At 54.3% G+C, this 13,394-nt stretch overlaps 1 protein-coding gene across 1 annotated transcript; it reads left to right on the forward strand.

Moving 5' to 3' along the window:
* Positions 1 to 1,310: 1,310 nt before the first annotated feature.
* LOC135326954 (olfactory receptor 14J1-like) lies at positions 1,311 to 2,045 on the forward strand (the record flags this gene model as incomplete). Its single annotated transcript, XM_064504595.1, has 1 exon — positions 1,311 to 2,045. A coding segment is annotated over one exon (735 nt), but the record flags the coding sequence as incomplete, so codon positions are not given.
* Between the last annotated feature and the right edge of the window lie 11,349 nt (positions 2,046 to 13,394).

Consider the following 13,394-nt stretch of genomic DNA (forward strand, 5'->3'; position numbering starts at 1 on the left):
ACAGCTCCAGGCAGCAGAGGTGGTCAGGAAATGAGAGGGACCTGCTAACAGAGACATCATGGGAGAATGGATTTGAGCATGTCTTGGTCAGTCCCTGCAATGCAGACAGCTTCTTCCAAGCAAGCCTCCCATGTCTCCTCTCCCACCCAGCAGAGCCTCTGCCCTGACAGCCATGGGGTCCAGGTCATGAGCCCCCTACTCTGCAGCCAGACCTCCAGCAGAGGAGAGGGGCCTCTCTCATACCACGGGCCTGCTTACTGCTGCCCGACAAAGGGGCTGAGAGCGACTGCCCTGTGATGTCGCCATCTGTGAGGTGGCATGTCCAGCTGGGTAAGGTGGAGGCTTTCCTAAGTGCCCATCTGTCTCTCTCTCCTTGCCTGCCTTGGCAGCAGGATCATGATATTGCTCCATGCTGCTCCTGTTTTTCTCTCGGGCTCCTTGGGGTCACTCCCTGGGGGGGGGGCGGTTTCAGCTGCAGTTCTGACACCTGTCTGCAAGTTGTGCAATGTATGAGAGTGATGGTCCTCCAGCTCAAAGCGGTGTGAGCACAGGACAGCTGGGAGCAAGGCTAATAGACAGACAAGCTGTCCTCACTCTGTACCAAGTGGCAGTGAATCTTTTTGTTTTTCAAGACTCACAGTAGAAATGCTGAGAATTTCTGCCTTTGAGGAACACTCCCCAGGGATGACAAAGACATCTCAGAGAAAATAAACATTATTAAAACTTCCCTAAAACTCTGTTCCTCAGCTGTCATTCTTTAGAGCAGGTAGTGAAGACACTGAAAAGCCATTCCACATGACGAATAGATTTTGTTTGACAGAAACTGTGAGTATCAGAGCTGTTGACCCCTGTTCCCATGTTCCCACTACTGTGCAGAAGGACTCAGTGCTCTGGAGCTCATGGGCAGAGGCTTCTGCTCCTCATAGCACACTCAGCCAGCACAAACCAGAGCTCACGCAAGGTGCCTGCCCAGTGATCCTCCCCAAAAAAGAGAGAAGTAATGTGGTGTTTTCAAAGAGAAAAGTTACTATCTTTTTCCTGGGAAGATCTCTCCTAACTTTTCAATGTCTTTTCCTCCTTAAACAGTCCCGAAAGCCCAGTGGGACCAAATGACCAACGGCAGCTCCTTCAACGAGTCCATCCTCCTGGCATTTGCAGACAAATGGGAGCTGCAGCTCTTGCACTTCTCGCTCTTCCTGGGCATCTACCTGGCTGCCCTCCTGGGCAACGGCCTCATCATCACAGCCATAGCCTGCGACCACCAACTCCACACCCCCATGTACTTCTTCCTTCTCAACCTCTCCCTCCTTGACCTTGGCTCCATCTCCACCACTGTCCCCAAATCCATGGCCAATTCCCTGTGGAACACCAGGGCCATTTCCTACTCAGGATGTGCTGCCCAGGTCTTTTTCTTCTTTTTCTTATGTTCAGCTGAGTTTTCTCTCCTTACAGTCATGGCCTATGACCGCTTTGTGGCCATCTGCAGACCCCTGCACTACAGGACACTCATGGGCAGCAGAGCTTGTGTCAAAATGGCAGCAGCTGCCTGGGGCACTGGTTTTCTCTATGCTATCCTACATACTGCTAACACCTTTTCCATACCACTCTGCCAAGGCAACACAGTGGACCAGTTCTTCTGTGAAATCCCCCAGATCCTCAAGCTCTCCTGCTCCGGCGCCTACCTCAGGGAAACTGGGCTTCTGGTGGTTAGTGGCTGTTTAGGCTTTGGGTGTTTCATTTTCATTGTGGTGTCCTACGTGCAGATCTTCACTGCTGTGCTGAGGATCCCCTCTGAGCAGGGCCGGCACAAAGCCTTTTCCATGTGCCTCCCACACCTGGCCGTGGTCTCCCTGTTTCTCAGCACTGTCATGTTTGCCTGCCTGAAGCCCCCCTCCATCTCCTCCCCAGCTCTGGATCTGGTGGTGGCTGTTCTGTACTCGGTGGTGCCTCCAGCAGTGAACCCCCTCATCTACAGCATGAGGAACAAGGAGCTCAAGGATGCACTGAGGAAAGTGATCCGACGGGTACAAGGTCAGCACCAGTAGCTGTCCCTCATTCATTCACTCACCAGGATATCTGGCATCAAGGGTGTGTGTTGTGCATTTACTTCTTTCTTACTTTTCTCTTTTACATCTACAGTAAAAGACAAAGAAAACTATCCAGTCCATGTCATGTCTGCTCTGGAATCTCTCCTTTGAATCTGGCCCAGAGACCATGTTGAAACAGGAAGCCAGGCTTCCCCCTTCATCAGCAGAGGTGGGGGAACCTCAGAGCCCACTAGTTTGAGCTCCCTCGGATGCCCCCAGTGCAATGGGTTTCCCTTTGCAGTGTCTCTTTTGGCACTGACACCAAGGATGCTCAGAGGCCCAGAGCCAGGCTCAGATGAGCACTGACAGGGTGAGACCAGAAGTCCGATGTCCATTAGGAGAGCCCAGATCTCCTAGCCACAGTCAGGGTGTGATCTCACACCCTTCTCCTGCGAGGGTGGCAGACAGCTGTCACCATGGGCTGGTCCTTTCCCTCTTCAGTGCTCCAACATTCACAGCGGAGCAGGAGCAGAAGGGAGGAGAGTCTGGATGCAGCTTGTGGGGACAGACCCTCTGCTCCTCAGGACCATCCCTACATTGCCACAGCAGGCATATCCTTGCTGCAGCCTCTGAGTGGGGGCTGCAATGTCCTGCTGTGCTCTCATGTGTGTACATGCCCTAAGCGCTCCTGTAACATGGTGCTTCCTTGTGCATTTCTGTGAGCTCAGGCAGGACCAGGCCCTGGGCACCCTTATGCCAGACCTGGCCTCCAGAATAACATTTCCATAATAAAGGGGGTTCTCCTGTGTGACGTGCCTGAAGTCTGGCCTTTCTTCAGAAGATGGAGTCAAAAATATGTTCAAGGGATTGCACCACTGCAGGGTCTGCTGTTCTGCTTGCAAACTCCATGGGCTCTGGGGAATGAGCTCAGAGTCCCAGTGTGATCTGTTAGGGACCGAGGGTTGGATTCAGAGCTCATTTCTCAGTCACCAGTGCCAGTGGAGATGGGGAATGGTCTCTGAATCACCTGTGCCAGGCTGTCCCACAGGTGACAGTGCTGATGAGAGATGCCCATCCTTCTGGAGGGCAATCTGAGCCCCCAGGAGAGCTCACGGGGTCTCCAGGGACAGCGTGTGCCTGGGGGTGGGCAGTGAGTGGAGCCTCACAAAGTGAGGGATGGTCCACAGTGGAGTAAGCAGAAGGTAAAGCACTAAATCCAGGGATGTAGGGGGAAACGAGGGCTCTGCAATCCCCACAGAGGCAGTGGGGACCCAGGAGTCCCAGGGCAGGGGCACTGGAGAGTGATTCCTGCAGCCTCAGTGAAACACCACAGGCTGGAGCTAGTGCCCACCCAAGCACATCTCCTGCCATTGCAGGTGCCCTGGGGTCACTCTGAGCACCATCCATGAGCACAGACAGGTGCCAGCAGTATCAGTGGTGGTGATCCCTGTCCAGCTGGGTCTGATTCCTGCCCTGACCAGCATGGCCTGAGCTGAGTCAGGAGTCACCCCGTGGCCCCACAGCTCACTCACTCTGCAGAGCAGCACCACCAGCCTGGGGCCCTGCGGGGAGCACAGGGCAGGGATGCAGGAATGGCCAGGCCAGCACTGACACACTGACTTGGGAAAGGCTCTCTGGGGAGCAGGGATGCCCCAGGAGAGGAGCAGGGCAGCATTCAGAGATAGAAAACGAGAAGGAGAAACAGGTTTCTCTGGTCACCAGCTTGGGGCAGGCTGCTGTGTCCCTGGGGCAGCAGGAGCTGCCGGAGGGGCTGCAGGCAGACAGGGAGGGGGGTCTGCTGGGCACAAGAGCAGGGGAGGCAGAGAGTGACCAGCCTCATTGCAAGGCCTTGAGCCCTTGCCAGGGAACTGCTGCCCTTGTCCTTGGGCCTGACCTGAGTTATGCCGTGGACACGCCTGTGCCTGGCCCTGCACCTCTCGGATCCTGACCTCACCTTGTCTCCGTGCCACTGAACCGACTCCCCGTTTCTGCCTTGGACCTGCTTCTGTACTACAGTCAATAAAGCCTTGGCAAGGGAAGCTGGGACTGAGCAGATCCCAGAGAAGGCTGTAGGTACAGAAGGTGACCATATATGCCCACAGCAGCAACCCTTGCCTGACAGACAATTTGAAGGTACAAGGAGTGCTTCGGATTTGCACCCCCTACCCAGGTAGCACTGCACAGAAAGTCTGAGCTGGATGAAAAAGCGAGTGCAGGCACTGGGGTCTGATTTTATGATACACAGTTAGGAGAGCAGGCTTTTCTGTGTCAGAGCTCAAGTGTTTACGCACCATTTGTGACAGGGATCCTGCTACAAAGAGTATGTTGTCGGGAACAGCAAGAGCAGGGCTGCTCCATGTGGGATGCAGAGCCGGGAGCCGAGGGTGCCAGCAAGGCAGGCAGGGCAGTGCCCCACCTGCAGAGGGGCTGGGGCTGTGGGGTGAGTGCCCAGAGCTCTGCAGCCCCCTGCCATCCCCCAGTGCCTGGAAAAAAAGAGCAGAGCAGGTTTGGGGATGGTAACCAGGGTCAGGCACAGTCCAGTGATCACCAGAGAGGACTGTAGGGCTCCAACCAGCCTGGCCTTGTGTGGGAGGTTGGACTGGAGACCTCCAGAGGTCCCTCCCCACCAAAACTCCCCTGAGACTCCATGAACTCTTGTTCCTCAAGCTCTGCTCTGGCATGGCTGGCACAGGGACAAGAGCACCTAGAGCAGGGTAGAATGAGTCCATCTGGGAGAGTGTCGGGGGGAAGATCCAAAGGTGCCTGGCTCAGCCCCGGCTTTGGAAAACTCCCTCATGCATCAGGAGAGGGTCCGTCTGCCTCTTCCACCCTGCCCTGTGCATCCCTCCCCTCAGCCAAGGTGGAGTCCAGCATCACCTGGGGACTCTCTTCCCCATGGGGAGCAGAGGGAGGGCCTTCCCCAGCCCCACACTGCCTTTCCCACCCCCAGCCTTTGCACTTGCATGTGCCTGGCTCTGCCCGCTTGCCTTCACCACAGTCACGGCTGCACTGGAAGCCCATGAAAATCCTGGAGCTCCTACCCTCGACCTGGCATCTACCCTGAACCTGGAGCCTGGCTGCCCACAAAGGCATCACCTGTCCAGCGCCCCAGCTGTGCACCTGAGGGCAGGGGTCTTTGCCCCAATTTCCCTGCTCCTCCCCATGCTCTGGGCACCATTCACACATGGGAGCTGCCTGCTGGCATTTTGCCTCTCCCAGGCCCTTTCCAGACCAGCCCAGACCCTCCCCAGCTCTCCCCACCTCCCCTGCCCTCTCCTCAGCCCACCCAGCACAGCAGCCCAGGCTGGGGTGGCCCCACAGCAGTGCCTGTGGCAGGGGGCTGCAGAGCTCTGGGCACTCACCCCACAGCCCCAGCCCCTCTGCAGGCCACAGCAGCTGCTGGGGGGCAGAGAGGGGTGTCAGCCTCCCCATCAGCCCCACACCTGGGGACCAGCAATGGCACAAGGAAATGGAGGCCAGGCACTCCATGTCTCCACTGCTCTCATGACCAGAGATCCTTAACCCTGGCTGCCTGCAGCCCCTCTGGGCAGCCCCTCTCCCCAGCACAGCACTCACGGCCCACTCCAGGCACACGCTGGCCCTGCAGATCCCCTGTGCTCTCCGGGTGGCTCCATATCCCCTTCCAGCAGCATGGGCATCTCTCACCAGCCCTGTAATATGTGGGACAGTCCCTTGCAGAGACCTCTTGACCACTCACCCTCTCCAGGGGCACTGGGCATCCACAAGGGACAGCTGAATCCAGCCCTCGTTCCCTAACGCATCACTCTATGAGCTGATGCCCCGCAGCCCATGCAAAACCCAGGCATGGCAACAGGGCCTTTTTTGGGTGCAATTCCCTGAGTGCATTCCTGGCTCCGGTTTGGGAAGAAGAGCCCAGCCTTCAGGCACAGTACTGAGAAAATCCTCTTTTATTACAGACATGCTATTTGAGATGCCAGCTCTGACACAGTGAGGGGCAGATCTACAAAAGGCCTCTCAGTCAGACACATGGGGTTTGTGTCTCTGGAGAACTGGGATGCATTCAAACATTTGTTCACAAACATGACTGTCACAGAGAGAACACTCAAAACAAAAGAGTTGCCTGAGATGAATTGGAAATGATTTGTGAAGAGAGATGGGCAGCTTATTGCTGCTGAACTAGTACCACTTGAAGCAGTTTGCTGAGGGCCTCCTTGAGCTCCTTGTTCCTCATGCTGTAGATGAGGGGGTTCACTGCTGGAGGCACCACCGAGTACAGAACAGCCACCACCAGATCCACAGCTGGGGAGCAGAGGGAGGGGGGCTTCAGGTAGGCAAACGTGCCAGTGCTGATGAACAGGGAGACCACGGCCAGGTGCGGGAGGCACATGGAAAAGGCTTTGTGCCGGCCCTGCTCAGAGGGGATCCTCAGCACAGCAGTGAAGATCTGCACGTAGGACACCACAATGCAAATGAAACAAACAAAGACTAAACAAAGACTAACCACAATAAGCCCAACTTCCCTGAGGTAGGCATCTGAGCAGGAGAGCTTGTGGATCTGGGGGACTTCACAGAAGAACTGGTCCACGACATTGCCCTCACAGAGTGGAATTGAAAATGTGTGAGCAGTGTTCAGGGCAGCATTGAGAAAACCACTGCCCCAGGCAGCTGCTGCCATTTTGATACAAGCTCTGCTGCCCATGATGGTCCCATAGTGCAGGGGTCTGCAGATGGCCACAAAGCGGTCATAGGCCATGACTGTGAGGAGAGAATACTCTGCTGACAAAAAGAAGACAAGGAAAAAGACTTGGGCAGCACATCCCAGGTAGGAAATGGCCCTGGTGTTCCACAGGGAATTGGCCATGGATTTGGGGACAGTGGCAGAGATGGTGCCAAGGTCGAGGAGGGAGAGGTTGAGGAGGAAGAAGTACATGGGGGTGTGGAGGCGGTGGTCGCAGGCTATGGCTGTGATGATGAGGCCGTTGCCCAGGAGGGCAGCCAGGTAGATGCCCAGGAAGAGTGAGAAGTGCAAGAGCTGCAGCTCCCGTGTGATGACGAATGCCAGGAGAAGGAACTCAATCAAGGAGCTGCCATTGGAGATTTTGCTCTCTCCAGGCATGGGGGACTGTCCAAAGAGGAAAAGACATTGACAAGTTAGGAGAGATTTTTTTCAAGCAAATAAAATCCCCAGAATGTTCCAGTACTCATACAACCCCCCCCACACACACACACATTCCTTCTCTCTTTACTGAGAGGATCTTTGTGCAGCTCCCTTGCTTGAGCTCCACTTTGCACTGGCTGAGCTTGCCGTGAGGAGTAGAGACCTCTGCCCGTGGGCTCCAGAGGACTCAGTCCTGCTACGCAGGAGTGGGAACAGGGGAACGGCAGTGACTAGCCCTGACACTCACAGTTCCTGTGAGGTGAAATCCACTTGCCATGTATAAGAGCTTTTCAGAGTCTTCACTCCCAGTTCTGAAGGATGAGGTTTGAGGAACAGAGTTTTAGGGATTTTGTAGGGATTTTATTTTCTTTTAGATGTCAGCCCTAGGCAGTGTTCCTCAAAGGTAGAAATCCTTGGCATTTCTACTTTGAGTCCTGAGAAAAATGGATTCACTGTCCCTTGTTGCAGAGTGAGGACATCTCATCTGTCTATTAGTCTCATTCCCAGCTGTCCTGTCCTCGCACCTCTTTGAGCTGGAGGATGATATTACCCTAAAAAGAAACCAGTCCCTGCTGACTGCAGAGGAGTCCAGGTTCAAAGTGCAGGTCTCCAAACTTCTCACCCTTTCTCAGGGCCCTTGAGGGAGCTCTCCACACCCCCCTTCTAGCCAAGGACACACAGGGCTCTTTTCAGGTGCCCACTTACACCCTTCCACCACCATCTCCATACTCTCAGCATCTCTGCTGCTCCTTCATTTGTCTCTCAGATATCACAGAGGTGCTATGAGACAGCTGTGCCTTTCTAGAGTGCAGCTCACAGCCTGGCAGCACAACATAGAGAAACAGTCGAAGGACTGTCAGGACTGAAGGTGGGCTCTCCTTAAGGGAGAGTCAGCTCATTTCCCAACCCCACGGACTGCCTTTCCTGGAGCCGCACAGCTTAGAAGGGGGCTGGGGAAACCTCATTCCCATGCAGATCCCTCTGTTCCACAATTTGCAGCATCAGTGTCTGAATTGCAGCTGAAACCTCTCTAACCCCAGGGAGCTCAAAAGCAAGAACAGGAGCATCATGGAGAGGAGGAGAAACAAGGAGCAACACCATGATCCTGCTGCCAAGGGAGGCAAGGAGAGAGAGGCAGATGGGCACTCAGGAAAGCCTTCACCTTATCCAGCTGGGCATGCCACCTCACAGACGATGACATTGCAGGGCAGTCGCTCTCAGACCCTTTGTCGGGCAGCATGAAATGGGCCCGTGGCAGGAGGGAGGCCCCTCTCCCCTGACAGAGGTCTGGCTGCAGAACAGGACGCTCATGCCCTGCACCCCATGGCTGTCAGGGCAGAGGCTCTGCTGGGTGGAGGGGAGACACAGGGGGCTTGCTCAGAGGAGGGTGTCTGCATTGCAGGGACTGACCATGGCCACAAAGGTGCTGCTGGAGGTGGAGCTGAAGGGGCTTGCTGAGGTTTCTCACAGACCTATTAATCTCTCAGAGTAAAGGTTTAGGACTCCCAGGTCCTTACCAAAACAAAACCAAAAAAAGCAACCCCCCCCCCCCCTGCCCTTTCCTTCACTCTCTGCCAAAATTAGGGACCTGAAAGCACAGACACCTGAAGGAAAGCTCCTTCTCTTTCAAGTAGCCCTTTTCCTGACATTCCTCTTGAAAAGCTGGGGGTTGCTCCTCCCACCCAAAGCTTTGTCCTGCAGCACCATAGGGAGCTCCCCGGGCAGGCGGAGTGCTGATTCTTGCAGGCGGCAGAGTCACTGCCCTGGGCACACAGCACCCTGGGGAACAGGGACACTGCTCTGAATTACAGCCCTGGGCAGACCTGTGTGCACACCCCGGCTTCACACCCGTGCAGGGTCCCTGGGAGAAGAGAGCAGCATGCCCTGTCCCTCTGCCTGTGTGTCAGGGAATCCCTCCTTTGAAGCATCTCCTCCTCTGCTTATGCACCGGAGGAGCCGTGAGAATGATCCTTAAAAAGCCTATCAGTCATGGGATGGGCTGGGTCCAGAAGACCCCTCCAGGAACCTCAGTAGCATTGCCCTGCAGCCAGAGACTTACTGTAAAAAGGGCTGTGAAGGTTTCTCCCACAATCAGCTCTCCTCTCTCCTCCCACTCCACACTGCCTTGCACTTCTCTCTGCCTTCTCTCATCTCATGTCAGCAGCAGCAGGCAGTGCCCGCAGCCCTGCTGCTCTTGGCAGAGGAGCTGCTCCTGCACACAGCTGTGTCTGGGCAGTGCTACCAGGTTGCCATGAGCTCCCTCCATCCCAGGAGCCTGGCCCCACTCAGGAGCAGAGGCCCAGCTGAAGGCCTGACTTTCTCTGTCCCTTGTGCTCCCTCCTCCTGGGAAATGTTCACTGAGGTAAACCAAAATAATCACTGATGGTCCCTCTCTAAACAGTGTAGAGAGAGTGATTCTAGCATTGCAATTTGTCTCACCAGAGGATGGTTATCTGCAAGAGGTGGAAATGTCCCACTCAGAAAGCCCCTATCCCCATCTCTTTACTAGGCAGGACACCTAGATGGGGACAAAAGCAGAGCTTGTTTTCCCATTGTTCAAGTATTGTTGCAGATGAGTCAGTTTGGGCTTCTCGGGCTGCTTTAGAAGGCCCTGGGCTGGCGTAGGATTCAGATCCTTCCTGTGAGTTCCACAAAAAGCAGCCAGGAGGTGGGATTGCCCTTGCCCAGGCAGAAGTGAGCACAGCATGGATGTCTGCATGTGAGATCAGGAGTCAGCTGCTCACACACAAACACCTGGTGACACTGGAAGAGACAGAGGTGGTCCAAGGCATGTGCCAGTGTCTGCTTGCTCTGATGGAGCAAGTGTGAGGCCTGCATCCTTCTAGAGCATGACTTGGGAGCCAGGTAGGGAATTGCCTTGGCCACCTGAAATGATACTCGATGCCCACTGCTCCCAGAGCTCCACTCACTAGGAAGCTGAGACACAGACAGATCCCGACATTGCAAACAGTTGATGTCATCCAGTGCAGACACTTGATTCGGTGACACAGCAATAGGCCTGCAGGGCCATGTTGGATGCCTGGGGTGTCCAGCACAACCACAGGTCTCTAGCACATACAGCATGGGAGCTATAGGAAAGCCATGCCCCTTTGGAGTGGTTGCTGGGCAAGTGCCCCAGGGCATCTCACATTTCCTACCAGTGCTCAAACAACTGGATCCTACCACTGCCTTTAGGCCAAGTCCATCCAATCTACAGCCAAGCGTGCTTCATAAATGGGAGATGCACATCACACCAAGGTCTCTGCTCTAATCTCTGCCCCTTAAAACCTGCTAGCTTTCCTCCCCTAGAACCTCTTCTCACCCCTCAGATGATATGTCATGGGAATGGGCTAGTGATGACCTCAGGGTGGCCAAATCACAGGCTGCCCAGGCCCAGGGACTTCTTCAGTGGCACCTTGTCCTGCCAGGAGATGGATTCACCTCTGTCACAGGCCCCAAGGTGCTACAAATCAGCTCAGGCAGCAGTCTCTCCTGCCAGGGCTGCACAGCCCAGCTCTGTTTCTCCCTGGCCCTGGGCACTGCAGGGTTTGCTCTCTTAGTGGGAACCTCCTTTCACCATTGCATTGCCACCTGCTATCTATGCCAGCATGTCTCTGCTCTGAAGTGGGGCCATTGCACACACGGTGTCCTTGGCTCGTGGTAACAGGTGTCACCATTACAAATCTGTTCCCTGTGACACACTTGAGGCTCTGCAACCCAAATATACACAAGTGCATGCAGCCAGGGGCACAGAGAGGAACAGATGGAGATGCACAAGCTGTCACAGGCCTGAAACATGGTTGAAATAACTGAAATGTGGTGGGACAGCTCGCATGACTGGAGGGCTGTGATGGCAGGGTGCAAGCTCTGCAGGCAAGATGGCCAGGGGAGATGAGCAGGGGGGATGCCCTTGGTGTGAAGGGACATCTCAGATGTATGGAGCTCTTGCATGGGATGGACAAGGGTCAGGGCTCCAGAGAAGAAAAACAGCCAACAGTGGATGGGGGTTAAGTGAGGGATTGCTTGCAAGAGCCAATCCCATACAAGTCTTTGGGGCTGGATGGGCTGCATCTGAGGACACTGAGAGGGCTGGCCTATATAATAACAAGGCCAGTCTCTATCGCCTTTGAAAGGTTGTGTAGATCAGGGAGGTCCCAGTGGCCAGAAAAAGGAATATGTTGTGCCCATCTTCAAAAAAGGCCACAAGGACAAGCCAGGGAGCTGCAGGCCCTTCAGCCTCACTTTGGTGAGGAGTGTGTCATGCAGCCAGTTCTCTTGCCTCACATTTCTGGGCACATGAAGAATGTGCCTGGTAGCAGTCAGCATGGTCTTACTGAAGACAAATCATTCCTGTGCAAGCTGATTGCCTTCTGTGAGCAGAGACCTGTGATTGTGCAGGAGCAGAAAGTACTGGATGTCATTTACCATGATTTTAGCAAGGTGTTGGACCCTGTCTCCACAAATATTCTTGAATACAAGTAAGGCTTTACGATAAGATGGGTAGAGAACCCAGTGGGTAAAAAAGCTGGTTGGATGATTGAGCTCAAAGGGCTTTTTGGTGTGGGTCATGCTTTACCAGGAAGGCAGGTAAATGTGGAGTATGCAGGGGTCTGTATTGGGACCTGTCCTGTCTGACAGGTTCATCAGTGACCTGGAGCATGCAACTCTCATCACTGTTGTAGATGGCACCTGATCAGGAAGAAGAGTCATTTGTTTGAGGGCTGCCATTCAGAGGGACCTCAGCAAGCAGGTGGAATGGGCTGTCAGGAATGTTGTGAAAGTGCAGGTCCTGCACCTGGGGTAGACCGACACCCTGCAGTGATAAGGCCTGGGGAGTGCCTGGCTGGACAGCAGCTCTTTGGAAAAGGACCTGGGAGTCTTTGTGGGCAGGCAGCTGAACATCAGCCAGCAGCGTGCCCTAGAAGCAAAGGAGGCCACAGTGTCCTGGGCTGCATGAACAGCAGCACAGCCAGGAGATCAAGGGAGGTGATTAGCCCCCTCTACTCGACACTCGTCAGAGCCCATCTAGTTACTGCATCCAGCTGGGCTCCCTGTAGAACACTGTTGATCACATGGAGTGAGTTCAGTGGCAGGACCCACGGTGGTTGGGGGCTGCAGCACTTGCCCTGGGAGGAGAAGCTGAGGGAACAGGTTTGTTCAGTGCAGAGAAGGGAAGGTTTCTGGGGGAACTCATAGCAGCTTCCCAACCCAAGGTTGGCACCAATAAAGAACAAGGCTTTTACAGCAATTCATGGCAGGAGAATGAGAAGCAACGGTCATAAGCTGACACAAGTGCAGCCAAAACTGTAGATAAGGAAGAAAAATCAGTGAGGATCCTAAAGCATTTGAAGAAGGGTCCAGAGAGGTTATGGACTCTCTGTTCTTGGAGGCTTTCAGGACGCAGCTGGACAAAGCCAGGAACTTGGTGTGAATTCAGTGTTGATCCCTATGTGAGCAGGAGGTTGGATTAGAAACCTCTCAAGGTCCCTTCCGACCTGAATGATTTGGTGATATTGTTATCTCTGGCAATAGCTACTACAATTCTTGCAGTCAGGAATTCTTTTCCTGCACAGAGGTTAGCACCTGACACGGCCTCCCCAGAGCCAGGCTCTCCTAGTGGTGGGAGTTGCCTCTTGGGCCTGAAAGGTTTTAAGGTCAAGGGTTAGTTATGAGTGACTGCTTGTCCAGAGTGAGCCCTCTTCACAGCCTACAACACCTGCACATTACAACATGATGCCAAATGAGTATGACATATGCAGAAAGTCACGGTAGGAGGGTGATTGCACTCTAACACCCATGAGGTCCTTTGCTGATCCAAAAATATCCAGAAGGATTGGAAGAGCCTTAAACCTCTTGGGCACACATAGCTAATGCTGACTTTGTCACTATGGGAGGCTGAGGGAGCTGGGTTTGTTCAGCCTGGAGAAGAGAAGGCTTTGGGCAAACCTAATAACAGCCTCCCCATACCTACCAGGATGTCACCAAGGAGATGGAACCAGCCTCTTCACTGCTGTGCATGATGTGAGGGTGAAGGTCAATGGGCATTAGCCGAAACAAGAGAGGTTCAGGCTGGGTGTAAGGAGAAACTTTTAACCAATCCAGACAGCCAAGCACTGGGGCAGGTTGCCCTGAGAGGCTGTGCCATCTCCATCCTCAGAGGTCTCCAAGTCCTAAATGAGTAAAGCCCTGAGCAACCTGATTGGAGCTGATAGGTGACCATGCTGTGA

The sequence above is a fragment of the Dromaius novaehollandiae genome, unplaced genomic scaffold, assembly GCF_036370855.1.
Source record: "Dromaius novaehollandiae isolate bDroNov1 unplaced genomic scaffold, bDroNov1.hap1 HAP1_SCAFFOLD_41, whole genome shotgun sequence".
NCBI lineage: Eukaryota > Metazoa > Chordata > Aves > Casuariiformes > Dromaiidae > Dromaius > Dromaius novaehollandiae.